Source organism: Mirounga angustirostris, unplaced genomic scaffold, assembly GCF_029215605.1.
Source record: "Mirounga angustirostris isolate CCGP_5_RB_7025 unplaced genomic scaffold, mMirAng1.0.hap1 SCAF_11, whole genome shotgun sequence".
NCBI classification, from domain to species: domain Eukaryota; kingdom Metazoa; phylum Chordata; class Mammalia; order Carnivora; family Phocidae; genus Mirounga; species Mirounga angustirostris.
Genome location: NW_026991719.1, coordinates 89,500,812 through 89,527,569, shown reverse-complemented (window position 1 = coordinate 89,527,569; position 26,758 = coordinate 89,500,812). Strand labels below are relative to the sequence as shown.

Sequence of the window (26,758 nt, the reverse complement as noted above, 5' to 3'; positions counted from 1 at the left end):
TGCCGTTTGACCTTAAATTAAGACAGTCTGTTTCCATTGTGGTGTTTTACTGGTTTAACAATGAGAACATTTAAAGCAGCTGCCACCAATTAAAATGATTCATAAATGCTGGTTGTAAATAAATATTCTTGAAGTTTTAACTCAATGAAGTCCTTTTTTTGTTTTTAAGTGGCACTGTCTTTCTGGAAAGCAATTTGGTAAAACGCATCAAGAGCTTTAAAAAATGTTCATATACTTTCATCTGGTAATTATGTTTCTAAAAAAACTTTATTCTTAGAAAATAAATCTGAGATCTGGATAAACTTTAGTGCACAGAGATGTGCCTCACAGTTTTAACAAGAAGGAAATGATTACCTAAATTATGGTACACTTGTATGATGAAATGTCATGGAGCCATTAAAATATTTTTGAAGAATCTTAACCATGTAAGAAAATGTTTATGCAATTCAGTTGAAAAACTATACGGAAACATACAGTATGATGTTAACTATGTGAACATATTTCCGCAGAAAACGACTGTCAGGAAATGTAAATTTTCATTCTCTTTGCTTGTGAGATTATGTGTGATTTTTATTTTCTCCTTTCTGCTTTTCTGTGTTTTCCAAAATGTTTTTACAGTGAACATGCATTACATTTATAGTAAATAAAAGATGTTATATAAGTGTTTTGATCCTTTCTTTCAATGGGATGCTTTTTATTAAAACCCAGTCCATTTATATTATTATGACATAATTTTCTGCAGATTTTCATCTTTACAGCAGTTCTTGTTTCTAGTGTTTTTATGTTTTTAACTTTCTGTTTATTTTAATTTTTATGATATGCACAGTGTCAACAATTTTATTTATGCTTGTTCTAATTTCCAGGTGTTAGTCTTTAAAGCCAATAATTCAGTTCCCCATTGGGATACTATTTTTTAGGTGGTTTGTATCAAACAACACACACACATTCATAGACTGTGATAAACAGAGGTGGCGCTGGGGCCATACCACAACGCCTAGTTCCAAATCCTGACCCCACCACTTAGTAGCTATGTAACCACTGGCAAGTTAATTGCCCCCTTGGATCCCCAATTTATCTGTAAAATGGAGAGTATTAATGGTATCTACTTCATCAGGTTGTAGTAGGGATTTAAAAGTTATTACCTGTAAACCCTTGAGAAAGGCCTGCCACATAGGAAGTGTTTGGTAAAAGTTAGCTATTTTTAGTCGTGTGTGTGTGCATATATATATGAATGTATACATACTGTCATGATCGTTTGTGGAATGCTCCTTTTTATCTGACTTTTATTCCTTTATACGGTTGTAATTTAAAAATTTAAATCTGTCTTAGGTAGTCAGAATTTTCCTGTTATGCTTTGAAATTATTTTTAAAAGCTCCCATATTTTCAGCAATAGAAGCATTGTTGATTTGTCTTCCAATCATATTTTCCTTTTCCATATTTGAAATTGATGGTCATTCATGTGGACTGGTTGGAATTAGGGTTGGCTTTCTTCTAGGTGTAAAAGAACTTCATTTACATACAGATAGTTGATGTATTCATTAACAGTTATTCTCATCTGTTGAATTATTTACCTTATTTATTAAAGTACCACCTCAGTAGAGAAGAAGGGCAGGTAAGTATGAGTGTACCATAAAGAAATAAAACTACATTTGTTTTATTGTAAACTTTATAATCCAAACGTCTCTAATTCAGTTCAGTATTGATCTTCTCAGATTTGGAGTGCAAAGAGAACTGCCTCTTAGGGAATCATGCACTGGGCTAGACACATGTAATTTTGTAGTCCATATGAGAACTATTTTATTATAAGTAAAAGTCATTTGGCAATTTTGCTCTTGTACACTACAGAACGAGAAACGTGTTCCTATAGAAAACAACTTGGCTTTAACTGATTAACTGTTCCTTATAGCTAATTACAATAATGCTGCCATAGCTCAGTTTCATTTCTTTGAAGAAGTGGTGCTTCTGTGGTACATTTACATTGCCAGAATGAGGAAAGACTCAGGGCAAGTTCGAAAGCAGTAAGCTGGTCACTGAAGGACTCTTCAAATAACAAGATTTTTCATCAGTCTAGCAATATTCAGTGGAGACACATATAGTCCTGAGATCTGCATCTTTAACTGGAAATTTGGTTAGCATTTAATGTCAAGAAGGGGTGGGAGAGGTAAGCCCCATGAGAAATGACATTTTCCCTGGTCTTTGGTTCTACAGCTCTATAGAAACACTGGATTGATTGAGTGTGGAGTCCCATAGGTGCATTTCGGATCTGGAAGTAGAGACAGCTCAAGTATAAAATAAGATACTTTTTTTGTCTGTGGTATTTATCTGCAAAGCAAAGGCTTGGGGTATTTTTGCTGGCTTTAAAGGAGAGGACGAGGTAGGCTTGAGGGGAAAAAATTAGCTTTCAGAAATGAGCACTTTCAATAGCTCAGGTGGCAGATCTTTCTTTCTTGTATTGACGTGATGAGGCTGAGTAGGTCACCCATCATTTCCAGACCCGGTACAACACCTTTGGCTAATCCGTACTCTTCCATGTACTTAGCGGTTCAGCTGGAGGCTTTTTAAACCAGAGTATTTAAATATACAGAGGAAGTTGTTGTACTGGCGCTTGTTGGTAGGGCTGCTGTGTTCTTTCTTATCTTCCCAGGGAGTTTGGTCCCTTTGTTTCGCTTCTGTTTCATTTGTTTACAAAGTTACAGGCTTTGAAGTAGGCAGCTATATAGGACTACCTAAAGAGAAGTGTAAAGCAAGAAGGTAAGCAATTATCCTCATTTCACTACCTTCTTACCTCAGTTTCTCAGCCAGTGTCATTCATGGATTTTGCTTTTTTCTCAGAGGCTCTGCACTGACTTGCTCCTGCTGTCCTAATTTTCTGGGGAAATTTCTGTTGTTCTGTGCTTGCTTTCTGAACATTGAGCTATCATGATATTGCCTGATGTGTTAATGGGAAATTTTTAATTTTTTTTAAAGATTTAATTTATTTATTTGAGAGAGAGCGCCAGAGAGAGAGCATGAGTGTGGGGGGGGGGTGCAGAGGGAGAGGAAGAAGCAGACTCCCCAGCAAGCAGGGAGCGCGATGCAGTGGGGCTCAATCCCTCAATCCCAGGACCCCGGGATCAGGACCTGAGCTGAAGGCAGACACTTAACCGACTGAGCCACCCAGGTGCCCCTGTTAGCGGGAAATTTTTAAAAATAATTTTTGATAGGATAATGTAATGGCACATATCATATTGTTTCTCTGTTTGCTCCATCATAAAAAATACTTTGCATATTTGGTTTCCTTAATATGGGGCTTGTTCTTAAGCAACTGCCCTTCTGTAGAATGGATGGCATTGTGATCGCAAGATTTGTACCATTAAGACTGATAAACTCAGTGTTATCTAGTATAGCAGTGAGGTAAGTAGCTGTGCCATAAGATTGTTTACATCGTCATAGCTGAAAAAATAGCCCTATAGAAGTAGCAGTAACAAAACACACACACATACATATGTATGTCAGACATCATTCATGATAATGAATAACTTCCTCAAGATTTTTTAGCTGTTGTAAATAAGGTTGTTCAAACTGCAGTTACTTTTTTTTTTTCATTTTAACTTGTATGGAAGGAGAACAAGAGGAGTGGGCTATTTTTGGCATCAACTTAAAGAAGGAAATACCAGTGTGACTGTTAACTGACACTTTTGTCAAGTTCAGTTTCAACCTGACTGCTTTGAATTTTTTTTTTTATTTCATTACTTTGGATTTTAGAGTTCTTGAGTTGATATTTTTTAAGATTGACATCTCTAACCTTCTGATTCTGAGCAGTGCATTGCCCCTGAAATTGGTTGAGTCACTTCATATTCTTCTGAGTTCACCACCTGTCAGAGCTGAAGAGATCTGTCCCTTTTACTTTCTGCTTCCCGATCCATTTTCCTGTTCACTGTGGTCTTCTATTTGTGGTAGGCTTTTCCCACATATAATATGTGAAACCTACCACGGAGTTTGACCCTTAAAGTGACTCAGTTTTAAAAGGCTTTGGGACTTCCACTTCAGTCCAAGAAGTTTTAACTGGGATAAGACTTGTTCCCTTCTGCCTCACATACCTTGTAAACAGCTAGGAACTGGGCAAAAGATCTTAAACAACTGTTTTCAGACATTGGGCAAGAGGTAGCCCAGGACCGTGATCCCTAAGAAAAAGGGAACAAATGAAGTGAGCCCTACAGTCACTCTGGCTTGTTTCCTGTGGGCAGTTTCTGGACCATAGCATTTTAAGAGGGAACCCAAGCAGAGCCTGCAGTTTTGTTGAATTGGTGAGACAGAGATAGGAACTCAGGGAAGTCTAGGTGGCAAGAATTTGTAGAGCAGAGTACTGGGGGTGGGGAGCCACTCAGCAATAGTTCCAGAAATCTGCAAAAATGTCCCCTTTATCTTTGGCTGAATACAAATCTGCACATGGGTTGAAGAAACACCATGTGGCTGGGCAAAAAACAATTGCTCAGAAGCTATAAGTTGAATATTTACTGGAGCTCATACAGGACTAAAAGACATTTGAGTTGCCACAGCAAGAGATGAGAGACCTTGTTGAACACCCAGAGTATTGAATAGAACCCCAAAAGGGTCATATCTTAGTAATAGGGCTACTGTTAGCCCTAAAGTAAAGGCTACTCTGAACCCAAACTAACAAAACTTCAAGCCAAGCTTTGAAAAATAATTATCCACAAATAATTTAGATGCATGACAAAACAAACTTCACCCTTTGAAGGAAGACAGTAAAATCCAAGCATTCAAAAATATAATGGTTATAATGTCTGATATCCAAAAAACCACTAGATAGTCCAAGAAGCACTGAAATGTGACCCATAATCAGGAGGAAGTCAGTCAATAGAAACAGAACCAGAATTGATGGTTATAGAATTAGCAGACAAGGAATTTAAAACAGCTATGAAACTGTGTTGAACATTTGAAAGAAAAGCATGAATAAAATGGGGAAAGAAATTGAAGACCTATCAAGAACCAAATAGAACTTCTACAGTTGAAAAGTATAGTATATGAAATGAGAAAGTCGAATGGAACTAATAGCAGATTAGATTAGACTCCAGAAGAAAAGATCAATGAATTTGAAGATCTAACAATAGAAATTATCCAATCTAAAATGGAGAATGGAAAAAAGTGAAGAAAAGAAAGAGCTTCAGTGAACTGTGGGACATTATCAAGCAGACTTGTATACATGTAATTGGATTCCCAGAAGGAAAGGAGAGAGAGGGATAGTCATAAAAAATAGTTGAAGAAATAATGGCTAAAATTTTTCAATTATGATGAAAACTATACACCCATAGATCCAAGAGGCTCAATGAACTCTTAAGTGGGATAACCACAAAGGAAACCACAGTAAGTCTATTATAATCAAATTGCTGAAAACCAGTGGTAGAGGGAGCATTTGAAAAGAAGCTAAGAGGAAAAAAATATACAGAAGAGCAAAGATAAGAAATTATATACATCTCATCAGAAACAACGCAAGCAAGAAGACAATGGAATGACATTTTTAAAGTGCTGAAAGAAAAAAAGTACTATCAACCTCAAAGCCTATCTCCAATGAAAGTATCTTTACAAAATTAAAGCAAAAAGAAATGAAGGTGAAATATATTTTTTTCAGAAAAACAAAAACTGAGAGTTGTCACCAGCAGACCTGAACTGCAACACATATTAAGGGACGTTCTTCAGGCTGCAGGAAAATGATTCCAGATGGAAATTTGGATCTCTACAGAGTACTGAAGAGAGCCAGATAAGTGTGGTAAGTGTGGGGTAAATATACAAGACTCATTTCCTCATTTAAATTTTTTTTAAAGTTAAGTGATTGTTTAGAGCAAAATTAATAATCTCTTATGGAATTTGTAAGGTATATAGATCTAAAAGATATGACAATAGGCCCAAGGGATGGAAGGAATGAAATGGAAGTATGCTGCTAAGGTCCTTATGTTATATGTATAGTGATGTAATATTACTTGAAGGTAGATTGTAATAAGCTAGAGATACATCATATACAACCTGGAATAACCACCAAGAAAGGCATAACTAACAAGCTAATAATGGTAATAAAAATGAATACTAAACTATACTCATTTAATCCAGAAAAAGACCAAAAAAGAAGAGCAAGGAAAAGATGGGAAATGTAAAAACAAATACAAAATATAAAGATGGTAGACTTAAACACAACCATATCAAAGTTATATTAAACATAAGTAGCCTAAATACTACAGTTAAGAGGCTACATAAAAATGCAAGACCCAACTGTATACTGTGTATAAGAAATCACTTTAAGAATAAGGACACAGATAGGTTAAAATTAAACAGATGAAAAAAGATATGTCATGCAAACACTAATCATAAGAAAGCTGGAGTGACTATGTCAATATGAGACAAATTAGACTTCAGGACAAACAGTATTACCAGGGATAAGGAGGGACATTTCATAATGGTAAAGTGGTCAGTTCATCAAGAACACAGCAATACTAAATGTGTGTGCTCCTAACAAAGCCTCAAAAAACATGAAGAGAAAAAAACCAGGTATAGCTGAAAGGATAAATAGACAAATCTACAATTAGAGTTGGATATTTCAACACTCTTAACTCAGTAATTGATAGAATAAGTAGACCAAAAAAAAAAAAAAAATCAGTGAGGAGATAGAAAACCTGACCAACACTATTATACCTGACCAACAGTACCTAATTGACATTTATGAAACACTGGACCTTACATTACCAGAATATGTTTTCAAATTCGCTAAAATAGACCACATTCTGGGCCATAAAACAAGCCTCAGTATATTCAGGAGAATCGAAATAATACAAAGTATATTTTCTAACCAAAATAGAATTAAATGAAAAATCAATACCAAAAGATATCTGGGAAATTCTCAAATATTAGGAAATGACACAGTACACCCTAAATAAACCACGGGTCAAAGAAGAAATTAGAAAAGAAATTAGAAAATATTTTGAGCTGGGGTGCCTGGATGGCTCAGTAGGTTAAGCATCTGACTCTTGATCTCAGCTCAGATCTTGATCTTAGGGTTGTGAGTTCAAGCCCTGCATTGGGCTCCATGCTGGATGTGAAGACTATTTAAACAAAAATTTCAACTGAATGATAATGAAAACACAACATATTAAAATTTGTAGGATGTAGCTTACACAGTGCTTAGTGGGAAATTTATAGCTTTAAAATAAAGAAGGTCTAAAATTGATAATCTAACAGTCCACCTTAAGAAGCAAGAAAATGAAGAGCAAGTTCAACCACAAGAGGAAGAAAATATTGTAAGAGTAGAAATCAATAAAAGAGAAAACTAAAAACAGAGAAAAATCAATGAAACCAATAGCCAGCTCTTTGAAAAGATCAATAAAATTGATAAACCTATAGCTAGACCGATACAGATAAAAAAGAAACAGAAATTAACACAAATTACTAAAATCAGAAAGGGAAGAATAGACATCACTATAGATCCTGCAGACATGAAAAGGACAAAGGAATATTGTGAATAAGTCTATGCCGATAAATTCTACACTTAGATGAAATGGAAGAATTCCTTGAAGGACACAAATCACCAAAATTGACTCAAAAAGAACTAGAAAATCTGAATAGCCTTTTATCTATTAAAGAAATTGAATTTGTAATTAAAAATCATCCCATAATTAAACTCTAAGCTCCAATGACTTCAGTGTGAATTCTACCAAATATTTAAGGAACAAATCAAACTTGGAGAAAATAGAAGAGGATAGAATTCTTCCCAAATCATTCTATGAAGTTGGCATCACCATGATATCGAAAACTGGCAAAGATACTACAAGAAGAAAAAACCACAGATCAATATTCCTTATGTTCATACACACAAAAATCCACCACCAAATATTAACAGATTTAAAAAATGAACCTCACAGTATACACAAAGAGTAACTCATAATGGATCATAAACCTAAATGTAAAAGTTAAAATTACAAAACTTCTAGAAGAGAATAGGAGAAAATCTCCATGACCTTTGGATAAGATTCCTCTATCCAACATGAAACATGAACCAGAAAACAAAAATTCATAAAATTAAACTTCATCAAAATTAAAAATGTGTGCTCTTCAAAAGATAACATTAAGAAAATTAAAAGGCAAGCCACAGACTAGGAAAATATATTTGCAATGTACATTTGTGATAAAGCTTGGTATCTAGAACATACTTTTTAAAAACCTACAACTCCTGTAAAAAGAAGACCAACAATCCAATTTAAAAATGAGTAAATGAGTTGAACAAGCACTTCCCAAAAGAAAATTTGTGCATAAATATTAAGCACTTGAAGAGTCGCTCAATATCCTTAGTTATCAGAGAACTACAAATTAAAACCATAATGAGATATCCCTACACATTAACTTGAATTAAAAAAAAAATACCAAGTGTTGGTGAGGATGTGGAGCAACTAGCACACTCATACAATGCTGGTAGGAGTGTAGTTGGTATAGCCACTGGAAATTGGTATGGCCAATTGGAACATAGTTTGTCAGTTTCTTATAAAGGTAAACGTATACCTACTCATAGCTCAGCAATTCTCTTTGTAGATAGTTACCTAAGAGGAATGAAAACTTACGTTCCCATAAAACCTTGAAAGTAAATATTATCATAGAAGCTTTATATATAATAGCCCCAAACTGTAAGCAACCCAAATATTCATCAGTGGGTGAGTAAAGAAACAAAATTGTGGTATATCCATTCAGTGGAATACCACTCAACAATAGAAAGGACTAAACACATGAATGAATATCAAAAGCATTACTCTAAGTGAAAGAAGCTAGTCACGAAAGACTGCATACTGGATGATTCCATTTATATGAAATTCTGGAAAAGGCAAAAAACTATAGGGACTGAAAGCAGGTTCATGTTTGCCAGGGTCCAGTAGTGTGGAGAGGGAATTTATTAGCAAGGGGCACAAGGGAGCTTTTTGGGGTGATGGAAATGTTCTATAACTTGATTGCACTTTAGGTTATGTGTATGTATACGTTTGTCAAAATTCATTGAATTTTACATTTAAAATGGGTGCTTTTATAGTATGTAAGCTATACTTTAGTAGGAAGTAGAAAGAAAGTTGATTTTCAAAAAGCACTTTGGAGGTGAGGATGTCAATTCCATGTTAAAGAAAAAGAAAAAAACTCCAACCTCTTGGGCACTTCAAAATAGAGGTTTTTAAGAGGTTGAACTGTTTTCTGGAAGGTAAAAGAAGGGAGGGAGTGGGGGAGGGCAAAGGCAACATAAGTAGCCCTGATAAAAATATGGTCTCATTTGAGTGCTTTGTCCCTAGATCCTGCCTTTCCTTCTAACCCCTAAAATGCAAAGAGCTTGGGGGAATTCCTGCTACAAAGCCGTCTGTCCAGCTCCTTTCTCTCAAAGGAGCAAGTAATCCAATTCAAGGACCTTAAAATCAAAGCGGTTACCTTTCTAAACCCAGAAAACTTCATAAACAACTACATCACAGATTTATTGAAGGTCTTACGAACCTGGCTCATTACATTGGATCTCCTTGGAATAGGAAGCAAGATGGAAATCTAGAATGAAGAAGCTAGATAACTTTACAGCTCTTTATATTAATGTTTAAGTCATTCAGCCTATTTATTTCCTGTCTACTCTATTTCTGGTCATGGAGTGGGTTCTGAGGATAAGACAAGATGGTGGAGAAGATCGATCATTAGTGGGGAGGTAAGATACAAGTGAAAAACAAAACAAAACAAAAACCTTTAGTTGTTTTCATTGTTTGAAGTGTTAAGTATTCCGTATCCATCCAGCATATGAATTGTCCAATGGAACAAAACATTTGGTACCAAACACAGTTCCATAACAGTTTTTAAGGGCATTAAAAAAAAAAAAATAAAAGTTGATCGTATCAATCAAAGCATTCTGAAACCTCTGAATCTAGTTCTCCTGACTCTTTCAGCTGTGCTTATATTGAGTTTGGAATACTTAAACCTTCAGTAGAAGGTCTTGTTTTGCCTGGTCTGTTTTATATTAAAATAATTAATTCTTTTCATAGTAAAGGCTGACTCCCAACCCTTAAAGCTCTTTGAACAAATTGTTTCAGAACAGGAATTCCAAATATAAATTATTTCATTGTGGAAATCTATAGCAATTTGTCATTTAAAGCTTATTTTATGAGCTTCATCCTTAAGATGCTACCATATATTAAATTAATACTCGCTGCAGTCTAAACTAAGACTCGAAAATATGTGTAAATATAATATTTTTTTTCCAATGCAGGCAGGCTTTTCTCATCTAATTTGGGCTCTAAGAAATAAAATAAGACAGGCTATCCTAATGTATCAAGTCTAAGACCAAAATTTTTTTAAGTTTACTGAAAATCATTGATTTGGTCTTGCTAAGAGGAAGAAATGGTTCTTTCAGTTCACAGTTTGACAGAATCAAGCTAATCCCTTAAAGTATGCTTGTGATTTGGCTGGTTATATGTTGGTGGTTATTACACTTGATTTATAAGACACACACACACACACCCATTCAACCTTCCCAATCATCTGTAAGACTTTAGGCTGTCTCTCTTCCTCTGGCATTTGCCAGTTAAATTAGCATTATAAAAATGGGGGGTGGAGAATCGACAGATGAATGGATAAAGAAGATGTGGTATATATATACAATGGAATATTATGCAGCCATCAAAAGGAATGAGATCTTGCCATTTGCAACGACGTGGATGGAACTGGAGGGTATTATGTTGAGTGAAATAAGTCAAACAGAGAAAGACATGTATCATATGATCTCACTGATATGAGGAATTCTTAATTGTAGGAAACAAACTGAGGGTTGCTGGAGTGGGGGGTGGGGTGGGAGGGATGGGGTGACTGGGTGATAGACACTGGGGAGGGTATGTGCTCGGGTAAGCGCTGTGAATTGTGCAAGACTGTTGAATCTCAGATCTGTACCTCTGAAACAAATAATGCAATATATGTTAAGAAAAAAAAAAGAAGAAGAAGAAGGTAGCGGGAGGGGAAGAATGAAGTGGGGGAAATCGGAGGGGTAGACGAACCATGAGAGACGATGGGCTCTGAAAAACAAACAGGGTTCTAGAGGGGAGGGGGTTGGGAGGATGGGTTAGCCTGGTGGTGGGTATTGAGGAGGGCACATTCTGCATGGAGCACTGGGTGTTGTGCACAAACAATGAATCATGGAACACTTCATCTAAAACTAATGATGTATGGGGATTAACATAAGAATAAAAAAAATGGGGGAAAAAAATGGGGGGTGGAGAATATAATGTTGCTGTAATAGAATTTCTGGGAATACCAGGCAAAGAAAAGTACTGTAAGATTGTAATTCCTGATTCCCATTTTCAGATATTTGTGGTCTTCCATACTAACCCATGCTGTCTGTTTGAGCAGTGTCTCCTTATTTTCCTGAGCCCCATGGGATACTGGCTATTTACAAAAGTTGGAGGGAAAGAGTAAGGCTGTAATGGTGATGTAATGTATTAATGTATTTTAATGTATTTTCCTTATCTGCAGTAAAGGATCGGTGTGGATGAGAGAAGTGTAAAATGTATGGGAACTTTACCTTCTCCCTGCCCCTCCCCCATTTACCACCTCCTATTGTTCTCCTTTCGGGGTTCTTTAATTTGAATTTCAGATTACCTGGAAGAGTTAAGCCTCATTCATCCATTAATGATTCATTCACTCATTTAAGAGCCTCATTAAGTAATATGAATTAAACAGATCAATACCTAGCTACATGGTTGTTAATAGATGGTAAATGGAAATTTTCATTTGGCGGGAATTTTGATTGGACAGAAATTTGTAGCTTTTAGATCACTTGAGTCTGATGAAAGCTCATCAGAAGAGGAAGAAATGAAAGAAGAGGGTTGAGAGGGAGTCAGAAAGGATGTTGGGAGGCCATCGAAGATAAAATACTTGGTTTTGCTATGGGCCTCTAATGGGAATAGTATAGAAGCTTGTAAAGTTGGTTTAGTGTGTCTAGGTTGATCCAGCATTTCTAGTTTGTCCTGGTATCTTCTCAGCTGATCTTTCTCTCCCTTCCTGGGAGGAGGAGAATGAGATTTGTGTATTCATAAGAATTTCCTATTCTCTGGTATCTTAGAAGACATCTAGCTTTGCTACTCACAATTTTTTTTCCCTATACTGGGGGAAAAATGACATTAGTAGTAAGATTTGTAGAACTAGCCAGGTTTTATCACTAACCAGTGAGGTGACTGCACTTAGTTTCACTGGATCACTTTTGGTTTTTCACCTGTAAAATGAAGAGGAAATAATCTCTTAAAATGTCCTTCATCTAACAATCTTAGACGATTATATAAACCGTGAACGATGTGCTAAAACTCTCATTAGGGGTTTGCTATGGACTGAATTGTGGCCCCACAAAATGAATATGTTGAAACCTTAACCTCCACCGTGATGGTATTTGGAGATAGCGCCTGTAACGAGATAATTAAGGTTACTTGAGGCCATAAGGGTGGGTCCCTGATCCAAAAGGATTTGTGTTTTTGTAAGAAGAGCCGCTAGAGTTTGTGTGCGTGCACGCTCATTCTCTCTCTTTCTGAACGCTCAGAGAAAAGGCCAAGTGAGTACCTAACAGTCACCTACAAGCCAGAAAGAGCTCTCACCAGAAACAGAACCCTGCTGGACCCTTGATCTTGTGCTTTCCAGTCTCCAGAACCGTGAGAAAATATATTTCTGTTGTTTAAGCCACCTGGACTGTGGTATTTTGTTATGGCAGCCCAAGTAGACTAATACAGGATTTAACTGCATTGAGTACATTTTTTACAAATTGAATCTGTAGTTTATGTGATCTGTAAATGAGGTAGGTAACTTCTTTGTGTTGAAACAGGAAGCAAAGTGTTTTAACCTGGCAGTGGAAGGAAGACTCCACCATTTCTGTTTTTCCCTGAGCTCCTAGATCCTGGGGAATTATGGTATTGAGTTGGATGTTATGAGTAATTTAGTTGGATCACTGAGCTAAGTAACAGAAGGACCTGAGCATAGTTGAGAAGCAATCATGATTTGATGGCAAAGGAAAAGAACCATGCTAGGTAGCTTCTCTTTTCCCATATCTATGTATAATATTAATAGCCTTGTTGAACACCCATTTATACTAATTAGCATTATATTGGTAGGGATGGATATCATCTTGTTAATGTCACCCCCTACAGATCTCATTCTAGAGAAGAGCAAATTGCCAGAGTGGGGGCTTGCAAATGTCTAAGGCTATTTTTTTGTAACCTGTTTCTGCCACGGTATGGAGGGGAGATAGGGTTTATGGTAAAATATTGTACGCCTCTCCCACAAATATATGTCTAATCTGTTCTGGTCTGTATCAGTAATCTCAAAAGAGGGACATAGGAAGTGGCACTGCAACTTGGACTGGGGTATATCCTGTTCAGATTTACATTGCTTTTCTGTACTTTTGCTAATGCCACACAACTACCTTTCCCTGAGAGCTAGTACTATTGACCTGATGGTATTGGCTGCCAGTTGGCAGAGAAGATTCACCTAGATTAGGTGGTTACTTCCTGTTCCTGTCTACAGACTTGGAAAAATGGAGAGAGTTTCCTTGCCTCCAAAGGTTTCTCAGAACATAGTGGTACAAAATGTTCACAAGTAGGAAAATTCCTTAAAAAGCTATGCCTGGTTACTCTCAAATAAACATTTCCATTAATATTTCATTTCATTTTGAGCCCCTTTCTAGCTTGTAGTATTGTTTTTCAGCACATGTAGGTGGCTTCAAACCATATGGTAAAAGTCTTTTCCAAAAACCTTCAATCTTTGTCTTACTATGAACCGTTTTCCTTAGTTCCTTGTCACTAAGCAGCTCCTCTCAACAGGCTCGAATCCCTTTTTCTACTTTGATCCATCTCTGATTACGTTGATGTCATACATCCTTTCGGGAACTCATACCTGTTTTAATAATACATTTAAGAATAAAATTGCCTATTTCTTCCCTCTGTGCATTGGGGAAAGAAAAATTTTTGTTGCTATTTTTAGGTAATACGTATTGAATGTTCCCATAGCCATTGCCCTGTACAAAGTACTTCTCACACACAAGATACAATCTCTTGTGCTCAGTGATGTTTGTTCTGTTTTAGTGTACTTTAAAATGCTTCATTCCCAAGTTCTTTCCCCCATGAAATGTTGCTTGTAGGTATTTTGTTTTTTAAAATTCCATATACATGTTCTTTTAAAAAATTTTAAATGATTTTTTTTAAAGATTTTATTTATTTATTTGACAGAGAGAGAGACACAGCGAGAGAGGGAACACAAGCAGGGGGAGTGCGAGAGGCAGAAGCAGGCTTCCCACCGAGCAGGGAGCCCGATGCGGGGCTCGATCCCAGGACCCTGGGATCATGACCTGAGCCGAAGTCAGATGCTTAACGACTGAGCCACCCAGGCGCCCCAATTTTAAATTATTTTGTTGAAAAATAACCAACATATAATATTGTATTAGTTTCAGGTATACAACATAGTAATTCAGTATTTATATACATTATGACAATTAAGTCTAGTTACCATCTGTCATCATACAAAGTTGTTACAATATTATTGACCACATTCCCTGCACTGTACATAGCATAGCCTTGTACCTCCTAATCCCCTTCAGCGACTTGGTTCACCCCCCTTCACCCCCCTCCCCTCTAGCAACCATCGTTTGTTCTCTGTATCTATGAGTCTGTGTTTTGTTTGAACACATACGTGTTCTTTGTAAAGTACACTGGATGAGCATTTGTAAATGAGAAATTAGAGCCCCAGATTGTGAAGGCAGAGTTGTATTCTGTCTCCTAAATGTCTGATTTCTTCCATCTTCAGGCATCTGTCCTAAACACAGTGGGGTTGTCAAGTAGCAATCTCTCCCATCTTTGCCACAGATATTTCCCCGCCACAGCAACCCCCAAAGTGGGTGTTGCCTGGGGCCGGTAAGGAACAGGGAGAGTGCAGACAACTCTGCATCTGCTTTACCTGTTTTGAGGGCTCTTGAGGACAAATATTCAACAGTGCCTAAAATTCATAGAATGTTAAATCTGCAAGAGACCACAGCAAGTTATCAAGGTTATCACACTACTTTCTGTTACATCTCTAAGCCCTTGCTTATTATGGAGTACCTTTTCTCCCAGGCTACCTGGCAAATTACAGTTTATCCTCTAGCACCCTACCCCTTGAATTCATCATCCCTTCATCAGTGATAGCACAGCATTATAAGAAACTGTATATAATTTTCCCTACTATGTGTTTAGAATGCCCTCCAACTTATTCCCTAATATAGTGGTTAATTTGTATTCATTTTCTGTTTACCCTACACGTTTTGAATGTTTGGTTGAATAGATAGGATTATGGTAAGAATGATGTGCATATATATTTTAGTGGGATAAAGAAGATAATTGAAGGCAAAGCACTTTTAAATGACTTTCATCTCTAGGGTTTTTGATGGGAAACAAATTCACTCACACTTGTAGGTTTCTCACTGAAGTCATTGAGGAAGAGAATACACAACTTCGTTCTGTTACATGGAGAAGCCATCATGTGATATTTTAAAGACATGTTAGTATATATGTTACAGTGTGATTCACTTTGTTCTGAATCTGCCAAAGGACGTGTTATGGAGACATGATTTGTATAGGTGTCGTTATGGGAGAAGATTGGTATCTTCCTGTCCACATAATGGTTGACAGAGACGTTGACTCTACCAAATTACAAAGTGAAAAATAAAGAGGTGAAATTCATTGTTAAATATAGTGTGTAGAGTGCGGGTGGCTTAGTCTGTTAAACGTCTGCCTTCTACTCAGGTCATGATCTCAGGGTCCTGGGATCGAGTCCCGCGTCGGGCTCCCTGCTCAGCTGGAAAGCTGCTTCTCCCCCTGCCTGCCATTGCCCCTGCTTGTGTGCGCACTTTCTCTGTCAAATGAATAAAAAAACTCTTAAAAAAATAAAGATAGTGTGAGGATTTTAGATAGTAGTATTCGTATGAGTTATGTGTCTAATTCTTGTCTTCCTGATAATTCTTAGTCAAAAGCTATTAGAGAAATGCGCTAAGTGGGGCATCAGTATCTTGTCTCAAGTTATAAGGTGTTTAGGTGCATGTGACATCGAAAGCAGAAAACCTGGAATTTTTCTTTTGCTTTTTATCTTCGTACTTTTGATGTAGGTCATCCAACACTTGAATACTAACATCGACAATCATTTGGCCTTATGGTCATTTTTTTCAATGCCCCTGAGAATTTGGTTCTTGGAAGAAGGTAATTCTTAGCACTGCTCCTGGTTTGTATACGTTATTTCGGGACCTGTCTGCCATTGTGGCTGCCTGTCAGAACTCGGCATTATTTAAATGTTTGAGATGGGTGATTGAAGTACTTGAACAGGATCTTTTCACCCAACTGCTAATGACTGACTAGAGAGTACTTTAAATGCAGAATGTGTTCTCCAACTCAACAACATATTATTAGAAATACATGACATATGGTATGTCCCCCTACAATTTAAATTTTTAGAAAGCAGAAATATACTATTTCATACCCATAATACTGTGAATACTCACATTAACATGAACCACCCCCAACTGTAGGGTATTTATCTTTTTTACACAATGTGCTAAAATGTGTAAATTAATTTATTTCATATAAACTTACATATCAAGTTGCTTCTAACTAGAATTGTTTCTAGATTCAGCCATTAATTGGGGCTGTCACTGGTTTCCTGCCAGATCCAAAAATCTACTATATTAAACTTCATTTAAAACTACACAACTTTCGGGGCGCCTGGGTGGCTCAGTCGGTTAAGCAGCTGCCTTCGGCTCGGGTCATGATCCCAGGGTCCTGGGATCGAGCCCCGCATCGGGCTCCCTGCTCCGCGGGGAGCCCGCTTCTCTCTCTCCCACTCCCCCTGCTTGTGTTCCCTCTCTCGCTGTGTCTCTCTCTGTCAAATAAATAAATAAAATCTTTAAAAAAAAAAAAAACTACACAACTTTCTTGATGCCATTGTATTTAATGCTTGAGAGATTGTATTTGTTGGCCATACTTTTATCTAAAAATTAAAATAATTTTTCTGTTTCCAGAGTCTTATTTTGTTAATGTTTGCTCTTGCCCTTTACCTCTCTAAACCCTACTCAGTTTTCTAGGCCAAGCTGAAGAGAATCAGACTCGATGAAATTTTCTTCTATCCCTGTAGCTTCATTCATGGCATTTCAGACATAGTTTATAGCACTCATTTTCTTTTGCCTGTGTGAGTTAGTTGTGAAAATGCCTGCCTTCTGTACTGGCTCCTAGAGAGCTGTGAGGATGTTTTAGGCAACCTTGTATTTCCCATAACCTTTCACAATACTTTGCCCTGAGATATTCAGTATTTGTTGAAATTTGGGGTTGGTTTTTTTTGTTGTTGTTTTTTGGTTTTTCTAAAGTAGACTTAATGAATCAATCAGTAACTTGAGGTTTAAATGAGGCCTCGAGCAGTCAGCCATGCTGGTTAAGGCTTTGTCCAGGTTGATGTTCCGATTTCATTATGTATTAACTGTGGGACTACCTCATCTGTAAAATAGGAATGTTGGTAATAGCATTACTCAGCCTCTTAGAATGGTTGATGAGGATTAATATAGGTAATTTTAAAACATTTATCATGCTGCCTCACATATAGGATACACTCAATCATTCCAGCTATAATTGTTGTTAAATGCAGTCCGTTCGGCTAGACCCAGCCCCTTGGGGGCCTGTCATGTGGTCTTTATATCTCAGGCATCTAACCCTGCATATAATAAATATTCAATAAATAACTTGCTTGAGTTGAATTGATTGACCCTATTTTTATCTTCCGTTACAGCCCACTGTTTGTAACGTGGAAGATCGGTCGAGACAAAAGATTGCGTGGATGCATAGGTACTTTTTCTGCCATGAACTTGCATTCAGGACTCAGGGAGTACACACTTACCAGGTGAAGACCAATTTTTGTTACCTCTGCTTCTACATTAAAAAAAACAACAACTTATGAAACTTGAATCTGCTACTTTAACTCCTTTGCCTTTACTAAAGTGTTAACATTCTTGATTCCTTTCACATCAGATTTTTCCTTCTCTTCAGCCATTTGCCTTATGTCTGGTAAAATGTTATTGCTGCATATTATCATAATATAAAATATTGTGGTTATATGTATTCTGCCATAGATGTTTTAAAGTGTCTTCCTTCAAAGGCCAGCTTATTTTGTGTAACTTGGAAATCAGTGCCCAAATGTCAATGGCTTCCCAAAATGTATTATTTCCATAATAACACAGTGTCTTCTCTGTTAGGCTTTTTAAGAATTGTTGATGTCTACGTCATCTTACACGTGTTGCTACACTTTTATGTACTTTTGCAGTGAAGGGGAGAACCTTGGAAGAAAGGCATGCCACAGCCTGGCAGTGTAATCATTCACATTCACACTTTACCCAGAATTAATTGTAGCTTACTTATTTTGTTTCCTCTAACACAAGGACAAAGTAATGAATGCCTCATTGCAGTTGTTAAGACTTTGTTTTTAATTTCCGAACTCACAAAAAGCTATCGAGCATGCCATCTGATTTTTTGTTTTTGGTTCAAGTTTAGATTTCTAGCAAATTATGTTCCAAAACTATTTCAAAAGAAGAAAATTCCTTAAATAATAAGTTATTAGTAAAGGAATTTCCTGTTTTTGTTCATATTTCAGGGTGATTATCTGATACAGTTTCTATAGTTGTAATATGCACAAGTATCAGTCCAACAAGAAATTGGTCCCTGCTGACTATTGGTAATTGGGGCACGTTGCTTAACCTCCAATAGATAAAGTAGTAATTACAGGATTTTGTTCTATATACTTAATAGGGATGTTAGGGAGGTGTTAAGGGAATGAAATAATATTCAGTCACTACTTTGCTTCCGGATTAACATTGCAAATACTCAGGCGCCTGGGTGGCTCAGTTGGTTAAGCGACTGCCTTCGGCTCAGGTCATGATCCTGGAGTCCCTGGATCGAGTCCCGCATCGGGCTCCTTGCTCCGCAGGGAGTCTGCTTCTCCCTCTGACCCTCCCCCCTCTCATGTGCTCTCTCTCATTCTCTCTCTCTCAAATAAATAAAATCTTAAAAAAAAAAAAAACATTGCAAATACTCATTATTTTATTTTAAGATGGCATAAATGCGGCTCGTGGTACCAGTTAATAAAATGCTGGTAACTGAGTTTAGTATTCTTATATTTGAAGGTGCAGCTCACAGCTACAGGGTTTTCTTAGCTTACAGTGAAGCCTGGAAAGAAAAGCAAAGGCTTGGAGGGTCACCTTCATTTTTTATATTTGCACAGGCATTAGAATTGAGTGTTTGGATTTGATTAAGAACATACAAGCAGTAAAGGGGTCAAAACACATATTCTGGAAATGACTTGAACTTCCTAAAGATAGTGTAAAGGCTAGTCTAAGCAAGTTAGATTTTTTTTCCTGACATGAAATACCATGGATTCATTTTGGAACTTTAGCAAATTCTGCCAGTGACTACCTTTTTGGGACAGGTACATATGAAATTACTCTTTTAATAGCTAATCAAAGGCAATTTATGACACATTTCCTAAAATAAGTTGTTATGAGGAACCCTGGTTCCTTGGTTATTGCTTGGAAAAAAAGGATTCTATGGCCAAATAAATTTGGGGAACACTGGTTAAGCAAATTTAAACAGCTGTGCTCACTGCAGGACTTCTCAGAACCTGTTATGTTAATAGTGTTGTGAATCTCTAAGAGTGAGATCTAGAATGCAGCGTTTCCCAAACGTCAACTCTTTTGACCACAGAACCCTTTCTTTTTAAAGATTTTTTATTTATTTATTTGACAGAAAGAGAGAGCACAAGCATGGAGCGCGTCAGGCAGAGAGAGAGGGAGAGGGAGAAGCAAGTTCCCCGCGGGGCAGAGAGCCTGATGTGGGGCTGGATCCCAGATCCCAGGAGCCTGGGATCATGACCTGAGCCGAAGGCAGCCGCTTAACTGACTGAGCCACCCAGGCGCCCCAGAACCTTTATCCTACCACCCCATTCATTGTCTTAGGCCATTAGTATCCCAAGGAACACATTTTCAGAAATATAAGTCTGCCGTAAAATTTTCATTTTTCTTTATAGTTGGGGAGTATAAGTGGTTAGTGCAGAAATCCTTTGTACTTTCTATGAAATTGTGGCAGAAATCCCAGTATCAAATGTTATATACTTTAGAAATCCTTAGTGATAGTGACTGTAGTAGCAGCTGGGTTTTGTTTAAAGAAAATATGAAATTCTTTTTTGCTTACACTGATAAGAAGGGATGAAAATATTCAACTTTTCCACACTTGGCGATCTGTCTCCTAGGGGTATTACCAGAGGAATTATAGTGTGTTTTTCTGACAATAATGTGATTCTGAATGAATCAAATAGCTCAGCTTAGAAATTTGCCTACGTTTGTATACGTGGTTACCCTCATTGTAGTCTATAGCTCTTCCTGTTTATTTTTCACCTTTTTTTCTCATGTTTTTATACAACTTCCTGAAATAGTGTATAACACACTAGATACGTGTGTGTGTGTGTGTATACACATCTACATACCCGGTCTTTTCATTTCTGTTTGGCTTGATTCCTTTTGCTTACATGACAATAAGAATGAAGTTATTTGGAAGTGATGAACAAAAGAAAACACGTCTTACAATATACAATTGCTCTTTTTTCTAGATTTGTCTTAGAGTTAAAACTGTGGGGTCAACTTTAGAAAAGTTGCAACATAATGCCTTTCAGTCCAATAGGGGGGCACTTACCATTTCTACAAAACTGCTGTTGATGGTATTATTATTAATAGCTGCCCTTTATTAAATCTTGCTACATATTGATACTGCAGAGGAGCTTTATATGTATGCTACTCAAAGCTCTTAGGTATCAATACCACATTTTAAAAATGAGGAAACCAAGGTTTACAGAATTTAAATAATTTATCCCCTCACACATCTAGTAAGCGGTAGAACCAAGATTCAAACCTAGGGCATCTGACTGCAAAGTCCAAGCTCTTAACTAAGACATTTAAGATAAGACAAAATCAATTTTTCTGAGAAATTATGTTTTACAGCTTTGTCATGAAAATAATGAACTTGAAAGAGAGTTACTACAAATTGTATAAATCATGGATCGATAATTTGTCACAGTTGAAATTTTGGAACATTATTTTAAATTCCAGAAAATCCACAGATGGGATTATAAAAAGTATATAATACAGGGTTGTATAGACTAGTCAGAAGAAAACTGACTTGGATTAATACTGAAGAAAGGGACAGTGTTTATTACAAAAATATACTTTGGTATGATAAGAAATTATATTCTCTGGCACACGTAAATAATGGACTAGACTTTGAGAAGAACAAAATTTTTTTAAATGTGACAGTTGGGGATTCTTGGAGTTAGTTCTTCAATCTTAAAAACCCATAAGTCACAAAATTTACAAATGGAATCAAATGAAAACAAAAAAGTAAACTGTGAAATTAAAGACTCACCAGGTAGAGAGGTCTTTTTAAAAAAATTAGAATATCTGGTTTTTCACTGTCTTCATCTGTGATTAGGTAGACTGTTTTTTTCAGAATATTACTCAGATATATCCTTGTTTATTGTGGAATATACATAACATGAAATTTACCATTTTAACCAATTTTAAGTGTGCAGTTTTGTACATTGATGTGCAACCATCACCACCATTCACATCCAAAACATGTTCATCTTTCCCAACTGAAACTCTGTACCCACTAAACACTAACTCCCCATTGCTGCCCCCCCCACCCCCTGGCAACCATCATTCTACTTGCTGTCTCTGAACGTGACTCTTTTACATACCTCATATAAGTGAAATCATAAGGTATTTGTCCTTTTGTGATAGTCTTATTTGGTATAGCATATTATCTTCAAGGTTCACCCATGTGGTAGCATGTGTTAGAATATCCTTCCCTTTTAAAAGGCTGAGTAATATTTCATTATATGTATCTACCACATTTTGTTTATCCATTCATGTGTCTGTGGACATTTGGGTGACTTCAACCTCTTGGCTATTGCAAATAATGCTGCTATGAACATGGGCATACAATTACCCAGTTGAGTACCCTTTTTTTTTTTTTTTTCACTTTAAAAGCTAACCATTTTATACAAGACAATGACCCAGTTTGTTTATGGTCCCTTAATCTCTAAAACCTAAATCTAAAAAGTGACCAGGTCCTTTTTAAATGAAATGCCTATCGTAGATTACATTTTTATTTATAAACATACAGTTTTAAAATTCAGACACTTGTCATAGTCAAGTTTTATGTTCTCCTAATTGAAACTTTGATTTTAGGCTGAACTAAAACCTTATAAATAGGCTGATTTCCTCCCATTTGTAAAAATGCATAATTGCTGTGTCTATAGCAGAAAGACTTTATGAGAATTATAACGTGGAACTATGAAAGGACTATTCCTTCCTTGTCCTCGGAGACTCTGGGTAAAAGCAGGAAAGATTAGAGCAAATAAGAAGCAGGATGGAGCACTCAGAATTATTGATAGAAGTTTATCCATGGTGACATGTTCAAGTTCACCAGTGATTATATTTATTAGTGGTCAGAGCTTCCAAGTAGAAATATCCTTTGTCCCAGTTGAAGAAGAACAAAGTCTAGTATTTGTCAAGGTCCTTGCATTTATGGCTGTTACATGTTAGAAAGCCAAGGCAAACTTATTTCCTTTCTCTTAGTACTTAGAGTACATACTTTTATAGGAAGAGAATCACGACTCATATAGATGAACACAGACGTCTCAGACAAAGAAGAGTCCTTAAAATTTTGGTTATTAAGGTGCCTGGCAAAGTGTAGATCTGATTCTTTATGTAAATTCAAGTTGGTAATTCTTCTAGAACATATAAGTGAATAATAGAGGTGTTCTTATTTTGTAAAACAGAAATGTGGTCTGTCATCAAGCTTAAAAGACTTTCTTTTCTTCTCATTTACTTTGTTGGATTTACACCTCTCAGCAGTGAAATAATCATGCAGGTGCGTGGGCAGCGTCTGGAGCTTGATTCTGAACTATGCCACTTTGTTGCATTACTTAATTCTGAAAAATTAGCAATGGAGGTTTGTTCCTTTCTAAGGAACAGGGTGACCACATTAAAGGTGATGTGTTTTGTTTTGGAGTTTGTTTTCTGTGAGTGAGGGGTGTCACCGTGTGTGTGTGTGTGTGTGTGTGTGTGTGTGTGTGTGTGTGAGAGAGAGAGAGAGAGAGAGATAGAGAAAGAGAGAACGATTGTTTCCCTGTTACAAATGTTCATTTTCTATTAGGATTTTTGAGCTATTAGAAATAGCTGACAGACCTACTTTATTCCTTTCAAAGGCCCTGGCTAGATTGGGTTCTTCTGGGTGACTAGCTTTGTTGTAAACCAAATTCGCTTTTATATTTAGTATTATAATCTGTCATTTTTCTAAGGCAGTATGAGGCTAAAACCATTGTAAGCAGCATAATTATATTTTTCCCTCTCAGAGTGGACTATTTTGTGATCATTGTTATTCTTGATTATTTTAGGTAACTGGACTTGGCTCGTTGAGAATAATTGGTTTAAACAAGTCCCCCTCCACTCCTCATTTAATATTAGTGCTCATGGTAGCATCACCCAGATCGATTTTTCTCATGAAAAGAAAAGCTGTACATGAGTCACTTCTAAGTACACTATTGTCATGGAGGCTCATTCTGGAGGTGCTCAGGCCAGACTATTTTTGGCAAGTGTCCATGGCAAGACTCCTGGCTAAAATGTAATTTTTGGAGAAATAAATTAGATGTATCAAAAACAATATGCGGGCGCCTGGGTGGCTCAGTTGGTTAAGCGACTGCCTTCAGCTCAGGTCATGATCCTGGAGTCCTGGGATCGAGTCCCACATCGGGCTCCCTGCTCAGCAGGGAGTCTGCTTCTCCCTCTGACCCTCCTCCCTCTCGCGCTCTCTCTCATTCTCTCTCTCGCAAATAAAAAAACCCAAAAAACAATATGCAAAATTAATTAATTTACAGTCTACATTTTGTTGCCTTTTTACAAAAGGCACGTTGGCCTGACTTCTAAAACTTGTACCTAATTTGTTAGTTTCAGTGTCTAAGTTACCAAATGAGAAATTGTTTCTCAGATCACATTAAGCATTTAATTTAAGGTGTAGTTTGGAACCTAGATCGTTATATACCCTCTACTCAAAATTATTCATAAGGTAGCATGACTAAATATAATCTGTGGAAATCTGGAAGCCTCTTCTTAGCCACTAGTTTAATGCACTCTTTCATTGTTCCATGGTTGTGCTAAATGTACAGAGATGTGACCAAAAAATGGCCAGCAGAATGTGGAAGGAGAAACTAAAGAGTAAGAACCATTCCCAGTGTGGGTAATGGCTCCTGAATTAGAACTATCTGGATTCACAAAGCACCTACTACCACAGAAATTAAGCGTAGTGAGTATGTCAGACTCCAGTTCCTTATCACATTTTTCAGATCTTCAGATCTCTAGTAGGAATCCCTGTGTTCAGCTTGAAGGGCCACAGGCACAATGCCTTTGAGTAGAAAAGCAGAAAAGGCCATCTGTAAAAAGGTGAAGGTGCAAGAGAAGCTGAAAATAGGCTTTTGCAATGTCAGAGCTCTGGGTTCTTGCATTTCATAAGAAGAGGGTAAACTACAAGAAATTGACCCTATTCTTACATCTGTCTATAAGCTTTATTGCTTTGCCCCTGGGAGGCTGCTATTTCTCCTTTAATCATGTTTAAACAGTTCATCCTGCAAATCCGGTCTAAATTTTGCCTTTAGGAATTTATAATATAGTAGGAGAGATAAGTTACATAAATAATTATGGTCCTAGATAGAAAGTGATTTTTACTAAAGAGTCAGAAGTAGCACTGGATGAACAGATACTCTACATCTGTAATAAAAGTGGAACTGTTTATATAAACTGTTTATATAAAAAAGTAGAACTATTTAAAGCAATTTATGAAATTATTTCATTTGGCCCATGCCTTATCCACTTTGAGTAAAAGCAAAACACTTTATACCATTTTTTGGTTTGTTTTTATTCTATATGGACAAAAAGTCCCAGATTCCAGGGATGTGTATCAATTGTTAATATCAAAGCACCACATACAAGGTATTGCATTTTTTGAGAGATTAATAACACATATTTTGAAGGGAAAAATGAACTTAATATGGAAAAAATTAAAACCTCAGAAATACAGCACATTTAAAAGAGTGTGTGTGCACACACACAGTTCACCAAAGAGCAACTAGGTCCAGTTGGGTTATAGCCCTGATGCTTGGCAAATGAAGAAAATGAAAAGTTAATAGTTTAGATTCTATTTCTCTCTTGTCCCATGAACATGAATTCATATTTTGTTTCAGTACAGTAAATTGATATCTACCTCCTTTCCTGAGAATCATTGCTTGAGATATTCTTCATTTTTTTTCAGATGAAAGACTGAAGTGGTAAAGATAAATTAGAACCCAAATATTGTATGAAATCATTATTATATTAGATGCGGTCTAAAACCTACTGAGGCATTTAACAATATATTTACTTTTGTCTGAATATTTACAAAATAAATATTGAGTCTACTTATAAGTATCTAAAGTATTTGAATCATGAGGACCTGAATGAATGAGAGAAGAGATTTGTATCTTAGTGGCCTGGAAGAATAAGATGCTTACACCAATGAATGCTCAAGGTGATGATTCCCGTCTAGAGTAGCATACAAATAACATGTTACCATTTCTAGGGGACGATGTTGCTAGTAACTTGAGTACTTTAAAATAATTGAATGATGAGGCATTGTGCAGCAAATAATACTCAATTTTTAGTTCCTATTTTATAAGCATGAGAAAATACTTTTTCAAAGATTTCCTTAAAAGGCAAAGAAACAAAGCCCTCTTCCATATTCTTTGCCCTTCCCTCAAACTTTAAACTACCTCAGATGTGGATATCCAAAATAGTAGCCTTTGGGAAACTTTCCTTTTCATCATTGATAACAATTTTGTGTTCTTTAAAGGCTAAACACTTATTGTTAGCCCTCTATCTCGTGTCGTAGATACATTTGTTGTAGAAACAACTTCCAGATTTTTTTTTTTTTTACATTCTCTTTCACTTTTTAAATAAAGAACAAATATTCAATATAAAAGTCTTGTCCTAAAGAGCTACCTTTTCTGGGCTGCTTCTTTCCAAAAGAAATTTAAGAACCCGTACTATATAATAAAATAGGCATGGACAAATGGTAGCTTTTTAAAAAGTTCTATTGGAACAAGAGTTTCATGGTGGGAAATGGTATTTAATACATTCTATTGAGAATGAGGCTCTAATTATTAGTATCAACTTTGCATTTTCCACATGTTTAAAATTTAAAAGTGAAGAAAATGCAGTAGAGTCATGCAAGAATAGATTTACGATTTGTCTCCTGTTCAGAAAGCTCATTTTTATTAATTTTGTACTTTTTACCTCAGCTCACAAAATTATCCTGTAAATAAATATATTGTAACTATAGGCTTCATCATTCAATTAGATCAGCATGATATTATCCCCATTTTTAACCCTCATTTTTATTTTTTATTTATTTATTTGACAGAGACACAGCGAGAGAGAGAACACAAGCAGGGGGAGTGGGAGAGGGAGGAGCAGGCTCCCCGCTGAGCAGGGAGCCCGATGTGGGGCTTGATCCCAGGACCTTGGGACCATGACCTGAGCCGAAGGCAGATGCTTAACGACTGAGCCACCCAGGCGCCCCTCATTTTTAAATT

At 36.6% G+C, this 26,758-nt stretch overlaps 1 protein-coding gene across 1 annotated transcript in view; it reads left to right on the top strand.

The window, feature by feature from the left end:
- Positions 1-26,758, top strand: part of AMMECR1 (AMMECR nuclear protein 1) — a 112,664-nt gene that overhangs the window by 34,387 nt on the left and 51,519 nt on the right. Inside the window, exon 2 of the mRNA XM_045881498.3 lies at positions 17,822-17,932. Coding sequence (XP_045737454.1) covers positions 17,822-17,932 — 111 coding nt within the window. The remainder of the gene's footprint in view (positions 1-17,821; positions 17,933-26,758) is intronic.